General features: G+C 45.5%; 2 protein-coding genes across 2 annotated transcripts; one reads left to right on the top strand and one right to left on the bottom strand.

Annotated features, from left to right (window-relative positions):
• The first annotated feature begins 830 nt into the window (after nucleotides 1–830).
• clec3ba (C-type lectin domain family 3, member Ba) lies at nucleotides 831–2,392 on the top strand. Its single transcript, XM_035619297.2, has 3 exons — nucleotides 831–1,063; nucleotides 1,223–1,321; nucleotides 1,533–2,392. Exons 1-3 carry the CDS (start codon nucleotides 967–969, stop codon nucleotides 1,931–1,933), a joined length of 597 nt encoding a protein of 198 aa, XP_035475190.1. The 5' UTR covers nucleotides 831–966; the 3' UTR covers nucleotides 1,934–2,392.
• Nucleotides 2,393–3,013: 621 nt separating this feature from the next.
• On the bottom strand, nucleotides 3,014–9,476 carry cdcp1a (CUB domain containing protein 1a). Its single transcript, XM_035618631.2, has 9 exons — nucleotides 9,182–9,476; nucleotides 8,272–8,481; nucleotides 7,791–8,153; nucleotides 7,338–7,706; nucleotides 5,977–6,168; nucleotides 5,296–5,667; nucleotides 4,835–5,191; nucleotides 4,547–4,634; nucleotides 3,014–4,399 (listed from the first exon to the last, which is right to left on the bottom strand). The coding sequence occupies exons 1-9, from the start codon at nucleotides 9,312–9,314 to the stop codon at nucleotides 3,955–3,957; spliced, it is 2,529 nt and encodes an 842-aa protein (XP_035474524.2). The 5' UTR covers nucleotides 9,315–9,476; the 3' UTR covers nucleotides 3,014–3,954.
• Between the last annotated feature and the right edge of the window lie 697 nt (nucleotides 9,477–10,173).

Genomic DNA, 10,173 nt, shown 5'->3' with positions numbered 1-10,173 from the left:
ATTAACACAAATTTCTTATCTGAACTCATGTGAAACTGAAGTTAGGAGTTGATCCTGTATTTCCCCAAAGATTTGAATTCAAATGTCTCTTGGTCTAAGGACGCTTAACAAAGTAACAAGTAGGTATGAACATTAATAGTTGATTCAATTATTATTATTGTTGTTTAATACTCTCCACTTTTTTAAAAATATAATCAGGTGAAACATAATTATCAAGATTTGACATAAAAGGTCAAGCTACCGTTTGTTCATGTTCAGACGTGGAGTCACGGTAGCGCTTGTTGCTTGCAGTGCTCACAGAAACAGACTGAGAGATATGTAATATAACAAATATTAAGCTCACATCAGTGATTTTTCATTAAACAAGTCTCTTATTACATAATAAGTCTCTGCCATGTGTCACGTAACCCCGCCTCCAGCTCACAGAGGAGATCCAGATGTGTTCTCTGGGAGCAACCCCCCTAAACATCCCACCTCTGGCCTGTTGGCAGCCTCAGCAGAAACAAACAGACATTTCGACGGGAATCAGCAAACAACTGTGAATGGTCGTTTGTTAATCAAAAGTTTTTGCTTTCAAGTTACAAGCAGATGCGGATTTTTTGATGAAGAAATGTCAACTGTTCCATTTCTTGTTTGTGTGAGAGATGTGATTCAACACAGACCGATAAGGACCTCCTGTGGTTTATTGGTAACACTACAAACATATGGAACCGGGGGTCATGCTTGCCTGGACCGTAGTTAAACGCTGCACAATCCTGCGCCCCATCCGTCTCCCTGCAGCGTTTCAAAAGCTCACACAAATGTCTGTAAAACATCTGTAAAACATTTGCTTTCCCACTGCTATAAGATTTCCTCATTTCACAACTCTTGAGAAAAACAACAGTCTGGCCAGGACTCGGAGCTGTGAGGAGCCTTTTCGTGCTGCTGCACCAAAACAGTATTTTTCAACACTTTGCATCGAGTGCTATGGAGGCCAGAGGGGTTCGCCTGATGTTCTGCCTCCTGCTGCTGGCACACTGCACGCTCCAGCAGAGCAGCTCCAAGAAAAGAAATGGCAAGAAAGGTGAGATTTTAACTTGACATTAGAGAAAATGAAACAACATCCCAACTTGTTAAGTATCTGGATAACTTTGACCGAAACAAGACGACTGAACTGCGATGTGAAAGTCCATCGTAACAAACTTCTGAAGGCCTTATATGAATACCTGAATACCTTTTTCAGACTCTGCAAACAGCGCAGCAATCGAGGAGCTGAAGAAACAGATCAACGACATTGTTCAGGAGCTGAATTTGTTGAAAGAGCACCAGGCTTTGCAAACAGGTAAGGGAATTGCAGCCATCACCTGGGATGCACAGTTGCAGTCTCACATCAGACTCATCTTTTAAAGTACATTTTTACTTTACAACAAACATGCTGTATCCAAAAACAGAAGACTAATTGAACTAATTTAACACCTTCCTTGTGACGGAGAGACAAGTGTAGGTAACAATGACCCCGGAACCACACTGACTCTCAACATCTTCCCCTCTAGTTTGTCTGAGAGGCACAAAGATCCTCGGCAAGTGTTTCCTGGCCGACCCGGTGAAGAAGACTTTCCACGCAGCCAGCGACGACTGCATTGCCAAAGGAGGCAGCCTGGGCACACCTCTGACGGGGGACGAGAACGACCAGCTGTACAGCTACGTCCGCCAGAGCATCGGCCCCGAGGCGCACATCTGGCTGGGCGTCAACGACATGGTGACCGACGGCCAGTGGGTCGACCAATCCGGGTCCGGCGTGCGCTTCAAGAACTGGGAGACCGAGGTCACCCTGCAGCCGGACGGGGGGCGCGGGCAGAACTGTGCCATCCTCTCCACCACGGCCAACGGCAAGTGGTTCGATGAGAGCTGCAGAGCCGAGAAGGCCTCGGTGTGTGAGTTCAACATCGTCTGAGAGCAGATTTCTGACATCGACACGACTCGTACGAACAATTAGAGCAGCGTGCAGTTAAGAAATGAAGAGCATGTGACTGATATATGAGCTATGAAAAATAATGTGCTGCATTTTCTCCTGGGCTCACGTTTTCTTGACCAAGCCATTCAGATCCTATTCCACTTCACACAGTGGTCTGGGATTCACCGTGTCATTGTATAAGCTAAACTCACTGGCACATGACATTCTACATGCTTTCAGCAAAACACACGGTCTCAAATACTTAGAACATATCAGATATTCATCAAGGTAAACACCACGGGATGGCTTCACTTTGTTATGTATATTTTCTAAAGCGTTATTCCGTGTATACAAATTCCTTCTCTTTTCTTTTTTCATTTCTGAAAGTTATAAAATATAAAACATAATGTAATGTCAATAAACACGTCTCTCCTCAGTGGCAACCCTCATATTCTAAAACACTTGATTATTTTTTTATCAATAAAAATAATATTAATAATAACAATTCGTGGTTTGAGTTAGTTTTGTCTTTTACCCAGTTACTATATTTGCAAGGCCAATGCAGTTCAGCAGTTTTTCCTTTCAAGATAAGACTCAAATACAAAGAGAGAATGTGATTCATAACAAAAACAATTTTACGATGGAGCAAACTTCCAACTTTGAATTCTGCCTCCCTCTGCTGTTTATTTTGTGAACAGCAGGAGGCAAATTTCATTCCAAGACAATCTATTCATCTTTCTGGACAACATTGTCTCAAATCACACCTAACTTTCTGGCATCTTCTAGGCAACTTGATGTCAATATTGAAAACTCTACATAAGTATTTTTGAAACGGTTATTTTTTCCGTTTCTCCGAGCTGTCCTCCCCAGAAAATGTGAAAAACAGAAAACAAAATATATTCAGTTTGTATTCACTCACAGGACGAGCGACTCAGATCTTCACAACAACACACAAAGACGTCCTGACCTCTCACCACACATATGTGAAATTATACCTCTTTTAAAAGTTCCCTTTAATTAATAGGAAAGATCCGTCAGCTTAAAAAAACACACACTGACATTTCTTTGTGACTGCACCTGTAAGTGTTTACAAGGTTTTTTATTCCATGTCACTGCAGTCCAGCACAAGGCGTCCGTGGTCATTGACACAAATAGCAAAAATAAAATGAGCTCTCAACTGATTCACAATCATCGTAATGCACACAGAGAAATAAAAATAAGTCTATGTAGGAACAAGGGAAAGGCTCACACGGTTAGCAACAGATCAGTCTTTAGAATTTCCTTGAGATGGGTCCAAATGCAAAAAACCCCCAACTTATTCCTGTCTGAAGCTATTCTAAAATCTCTTAAGTGTATTAGCCAACTCTGCAAGGCACATTTATGAAATGAAAACTAGAAAAGGTGTAAAAGCAGTGATAAAAACAAACATATATATATATATCTATATCTATATATATAGATATATATACACACACACAGAGAGGACGCTGTGCACATACACTGCTGGTGCAATCGCCTGCAACACAGGCCATCATCAGGCCATCAGCCTCCGATGATGCTATAAAGTGCAATTTATTGCAGCAGCAGTGGAGGAGTCCTCTCTATTCAGTGGTTTGAGCGTAAAAAAAATTACCAAAAACTCTGCATGTAAACAGCAATCGGGCGCGCCCCTGTACAAACATCAATACGTACAAAACAACATTCATAAAATATCCTGAAAGCACAACTGTCCTTTATTATTATTATAAATTGGTATAAAGGGGCTGATTGATACGGCTTTAAAAGTGTCTTCATTGAAATAAAACAAGGTAACAGCCGCATGCAGGTTTGAACAGGGTTATTTCTTTGTGCCTGGCTTCGGTGCAAAACTTCAAGATGCTCAAGAGAAGCAGAAGAAGTAGAAGAAGAAATTAGGCTTCTGTCAAGGCCGAAGAGCAGGTAATCACACAGATGCCAGGGAATGAATATCACAAATGTTCCAAGTTGTACATTGAAGAAAAAAGCTGAATCCAATCTTCTCCTCAGTCTCCACCCTCGGGCTCCAGCCTCGGCCCCAGATCCGGCGAGCGCTCCCCCTCGCTCGGGTCCTTGCTCTGGTAAATCTCATTGTCCACCATGGGCTGGCTCCGGGGCCTGCTGGGGAGCGGGGGAGCCTGCTGGGCTGCGGGCAGGAACGGCCGGTAAACCCCGACCTCTGTGTCCTCGGCGCCAGAGTCTCTGGAGACGAGCGGCCTCTGCGAGTCCGCGTGTCCTTCGTACGGCCGGAACGTGTCAGACTCGCCGTAGACGCCGATATCCATCCCCTTCCTCAGAAGGTGTGTGTAGACCAGGGTGTCCTCGATGGAGGCGTACACGTGGGACTCGTTGTCTTCTCGCGTTTTCGGGAACCCGTTGGGTCCCGGCAGGAAACTGGTGCTGTTCGGATTGTAGATGGACACCTGGTGATCCAGCTCCTTCTTCTTCTTCCTGTTTGGTGGGAGAGACAAGAGGAGGAGAGTTTTAGCTGCATACAGCGTCTCTTGTCACCATCTGTTGTCCTGTTGAATGAGAGGAAATAGTAACGATTACTTACATATGACTTATTAATATAAAAGAGAAAGCAGGTGCACTTACTTAATCACCACAAAGACCATTACCAGCACGAAGACAAAAATGACCAACAGAGCAGCCACAACACTCAGAATGATGGTCAGCAGAAGATCTAAACATGAGAATCAGATATTTCGTTAATATTTTGGGCCATAATACATATATTCAACTGTACAATCTTTATTTGGAATCCCCCCTAGTTAGTACAATATTCTTGTCTGAATTTTGAGCGTGCAAATTACTGTCCAGTCCCAAAAAAAGAAGAACGTCTTGCAGCTGATTCATAAGTAACCCTGCAAGATCTCCCCTTACTCTTGCTCTCCCGCAGGGTGATCTTGGTGATGACGCTGAAGTGTCCTCTCTCGGGCATACAGTTGGACATGTTGAGGTAGAACCTCTCGGAGACAACGATCTCCGGCTCGGCCTCCTCGTCCTCCCTGCGACTGTAGTCCTCCTCCCGGCTGCCGACTCTCTGCACCCTGATGTTGGTGTGGCGGTTGCTGCACTTGGGCCGGCTGAGGTTGGCGAACATCAGGTGCGCCTCCATCTTCGGGGGGACGGACACGATCCAGGAGACGGTGGAGTAAGACTTCATTCCCGCCGGCCAACCAGGAGTGGCCAAAAGGACCGGGGTGTCTTTCTTAGGCAATACAGTGAATATGTATCTTTCTGAATAGAGAGTTAGAAAGAATTGAATATTAAATAATCACAGATTAACCATCATTTATTTCATTCAACCGAAGCTACTCGTTTTTTTTTTCGTTTTTTTTTACCTGATATCTCCTCTTTAAAACAGACGTCCAGCACGTGCTTGTAACATGTCTTCAGCGCACTGCGCCCCACGCTGGACGCAGTGACCGACATGTTGGTGTGGATTTGGACCCTCTGTATGGCCCCCTGAGGGCAGAAGTGTCCGATGGCGGTGCCGTCGTCTTCGGCCACTTTGATAACAAGGCTGTCGTTGCACGGCTGTCCGGGCAGGGACTGTTTGAGGGGCCCGGCGGGGGAGGTCAGCTCCACGGTGCCGTGCAGAGGAGGACGGAGAATCCAGGTCACTCTGCTCAGAGGGGCGGGGAGGCAGCTCGGCAGCATGGGCAACGAGAGATGGACCGGAGCCTTCGGGCAGTCTGTGAATCGACTACACTCTGACATGAAATAAAGAACAAATAAAACACATTTACTCATTTGGAGTAATAACAACTTGGTGAAAATACAGTAATGGTTCTATTGTTAACAAAACCTGTCAGTCACAAAATAAAAGCTGTGATGTTTAAAGTCACCGTTTAGTAGCAGCAGGTAGAGTAATTAAAAAAACACATTTCAGTGGGATTTTCAAAAGTAATTTCTGACACCATCTCATTAAAATCTGATATGAAATATTGATCCTAACATGGAGCGGTGTAAAAACTACTCGGGGTTTATTTTCCCTGTTCAACCCTCAAATGTGGATTTACCTATGACTCTCATGGCGGTGACCTGTACGTCTTCAGGCGGACAGTCCTGGAAAGACAGCTCACTGTGCGACGTGACCGTGATGTTCTCCTTCGTCACGGAGTTTATTTTCATCTCGCAGTTAGAGGCCGGCCCCACCTTCTCGACGTGAAGAGAGAGGCCCCCCGCTTTGCTCAGGTCCACTTTGCACAACACTTGAGAAATAAAGTGCAGCAACGACATTAGCATTTGTTCCTTTTTTCTCTTAATCGCACACAGACAAGTAAATGTGTGGGGCTCGTGCATTTCAGCTGACATCATCATTCGTCACAACCGCATCGAACAGCAATCTGAATTTCATTTTGACTGATCGAGCTCAATGCCCCCCCCCCCGATCACTGAAAGAAGTGTTGCCCGTCAGGCTGCTGTCATTCGTGACTCAGCAGTGACGCAATCTCAGAGATCCCCAGGGTGAACCCGAGGCCTCAGATACTGATCGTTTCGGCCCACGTTTCGGGAAAATGTTGTAACACCCCTGACTAATGAAACGGCGGCTGTGTTGTAACACGATCACTAAACAGGGAAAAGGGGAAAGGAACGTTAAACACGCGCCTGCCGTAACATGCGGGAGACGTCATTCATGTTCCGCACTAGTTTCTGAACCTACACAGAACTATTCCCAGAGTTGATCACTGACACAGAAAGACGAAGCTGCTGTCATTTATAAATTGATAAGTCAAACAGTAGATTGACACAAACTGTATCTGTCATTATTCCAACATTTGCAGCTTTAAAGCCTTATTTCACATTTGTTTTTTATTCAATAAATAATTTGGCACTGACTATTTCAAAGATTTTTAGAGGCAATACCAATTTTTTGGAGACTGAATTGGTACAAAAATACTTTAAAGCAGCGATACTTTTTTTGGGGGGGGGGGGGCACTTGGAGGCAGCAAAAACAATCTGTAAACCCAGTCTACGCTGTAGACACAACGACGATATATTATTTACATAAGAAATTTTGATTTGTCGAACTCTTATATTTGCTCATCCATCAGACACAAAGCAACGGTAGTTTTCATTTGCAGTGAGTGATGAATCCAAGTTCAACAATCATTCTCCTTTTGTTCCATTTCCAGAAAACCCCCCACAGTCAGTTAGTTTCATAATTAAAGTAGAGATTAAAAAAATGGATTCGTCAACATCCATCTCAAACCCTAAATCTAAATATCTCTAGGGCTCAAGGTCTATTTGACCATATTTCACAAATATTTGAGATGATGAATTGAAATCCATGTCCAGGGGGCCAAATGCACAACCTTAAAAAAGTTTATGGCAAAAGCGGCCAAAGAACAACATGATCAATTGCAGATGTGGTACAAACCTGGTGAGCTTGCACTTGAAGTAGACACCTGGACGCCAAGGCGGAGTCCAGGAGAACCCGCTCGCCTTCTGTCCATCTCGCAGTTCCTCAGCGTCATGGAGAAGTCGCCCCAGGTCTGCTGCAGCTGGGGGTCGGTCAGTCTCTGCACCAGCGCTCCCCTCCCTTTGCTGTGGTACTCCACCGCCGTCTCCTTCTTCAGACAACTCGGCTGTGTGAGGTTAAGCAACTGAACGGCCGTTTTGTGTTTCGCCGGGACCTGGAAGTACCACTCCATCACCTTGTTGTCGGGAAAGCTGTCCGGGTAGTTTGGCGAGAGCAGCGCCGAGGACGAGGCCCCTTTCGGTAATGTCAGCGCGATCTTGGCGAGGGCTGGGAGGGAAACAAATAAACAAAACCATCAGATGAAAGTGACTTTGAAAAGACTCAGAGATGTGAAAACTTTCACCAACTCACACTTGATTTCCTCGCCGACAGACACATCAAACTGGCCATTTTGCAGCTTCTGCCCTGCCGGGACCTCCAGAGAGAAGCTGCCCAGTTTCAGTATCTGAGCGCTGCTGATAGCGCCCGCTCGGCAGTATTTCCCCACGGACACATTCCCTGTATCCTGGAAGGCCTGGAGGGTGTAGCTGTGTCTGTCCGGACATCTCTCAGATGGATGTATCTGCCTCAGACCCGTCCCGCCGAAGTCTATTTTGAAGGCTTTTTGCGCTGCGCCTCTCAGGTTCCAGGTGAACTTGCGGTCGAAATCCAGCAAAGGGAGTGAGCCGGAGTCGGCCTGGATGATGTGCCCACTGCACGACTTTGTGGTGCACTCTGAAGGAGAGGATTTCACAATAAATAGAATCCACACGTATTGTATCAGTTCGGCAAAGAGCACTGTACAAGATAACCTTTTGTATTTTCGTTCATAGAGTGACTGCGGCGCTCTTACCTATACTGCGGTTAATCTCAACCCTGAACACATCTTGAGGTCTGGAGCATTCAAACTCCACGGCGACGGGAGTGTTGTCTTTGAGCAGCAGAGACGCGACGCATCGCCGAGAGCGCCCGGCCCCCGTGCACACTTTGCAACCTTTGACCTGAGCGTTGCTGATGACGAAGGTGGTGCCTCGGTCGGGGGTGATGGTCAGCTTCTGGACCCCTGGATAAAAGACACGAAGAGTGAGATAAAAGATGTCCGGTCCTGAGTCATAATTGGAAATATCAGAATACAAGAATCGGTATATATTGTTAGATGGGCCGCTTGTCTCCGCTCCTTCGATGACTAACCACGCAGGCCTGCAGTGAGCAAACAGAGCCGTGTCAACACACTCCAGCACATAATGTGCAGCGTGAATCAACCGCCTGGCGCCTCACACATCCTCCTCTACTCCTTCTATATTTATCTATATACGCTCCTGGAGTGGACAACAACAACCCATCATCTGACCTGTGACACATGCAATTGTCCTTGCCATGCTTTTAGATGGTGAGGATTTTGGGGATTCTTTGTGGAACAAACAACAGAAAGCCGCCCAGGCGTGTACAACAACAACAACAACAACAACAACAACAACCAAACATACAAACCCCACAGTGCGGGAGGGACACTGCTTTTAGTTTTGTTCCTTATCCTGTCTGGGTTGATTTACTCAACTGAAGCCACCCAGGTTCCCAAACAGTTCACCAAAAGCCGCATTATATGATAAAGTCTTATGATTAATCCGCGTTGCTTCTATACAACTGCGCTTTAATTGGAGGAATAATCCCCATTCGAACAACTATCCCATGTTTAAACAGCAGATCCAGCAGCTTCCACACCATCTCTGCCCCCGTTGGTTAATAATTACGCGTCAACTTACCGGACACGGTGGAGACGATGCCAGAAAGACACAGGACCCGCAGACACACTCTGATCGCGGAGGAGGACATGCTGCTGTCCCACAACGTGTACAACTGGTCCTGGTGCGGAGGGGGAATCGGCGCACATGTCATCGCTTCTTGTCCAGAGCTGAAACCTTCGTGCGCAACATTTTCCTGTCGGTTTCTTTTTTTTTTCTCCCTCCTTTCAGGCCGAAGTCGTCGAGACTCAACGCCTCCACTTCCTAATGTGTGAGTGCGCGTCAGCGGCCAGGGAATGTTACGACACCAGGTGATGTCAGGGCGTGGCCAGGTCGGCCATTTTGCCAGGTGCAGAGTCCAGAGTTTCGTGCATAAAGCGTTTTAGTCTGTTTGCTCTGTTTTAGTATGTTATTTTTGTGTGCGTGTTCCTCTTTTCATTTCATCGCTGACCTCCTTGACCAGGACTCCCTGGCAGAAGAGATGTATCTCAGTGGGACTTTCCTGATTAAATAAAGGATTAAATAATCTCCACAAATATTGTCAATAAATCATTTCGTTCACATTTAAGCAAACAATTATCATTTTAGTTCAGTGTTCAGGATAAATCACAGCAATAACATTACAGAGAGCAGATTTATTGTAAAAACAATACACTTTAATTTTTCTTTATAGAGATTTAGGCCACAACACTGACGCACCGAAGCAGTAACTTGTATTAAAGTTGTGGTTTACTGGTGTAAATCCCTGGGCTGTTTGGAAAGAGTTCATATCAGTGAGGTGTGATTCAGTTTTCACTTTCCATGGTTTCATAGCTTAAATAAAAGTCAAGGACCCACAGATCAGCCACTGTTTTCAACAGATAAACCTCTCTGACTGGTTTGTGCCCACGCACAGTATGAAATCTGAAAGATCATTTTCCAGTCAGACTTTGTCAACATCACAAACGTCAGTCCGCTCAGGAGGACACCCTGATAAAGTCTCTCTTGTCTGGGACACGTAACACACCAGTGGT

The sequence above is a fragment of the Scophthalmus maximus genome, chromosome 1 (assembly GCF_022379125.1).
Source record: "Scophthalmus maximus strain ysfricsl-2021 chromosome 1, ASM2237912v1, whole genome shotgun sequence".
NCBI lineage: Eukaryota > Metazoa > Chordata > Actinopteri > Pleuronectiformes > Scophthalmidae > Scophthalmus > Scophthalmus maximus.
This window is presented reverse-complemented; position numbering and strand designations above follow the sequence as displayed.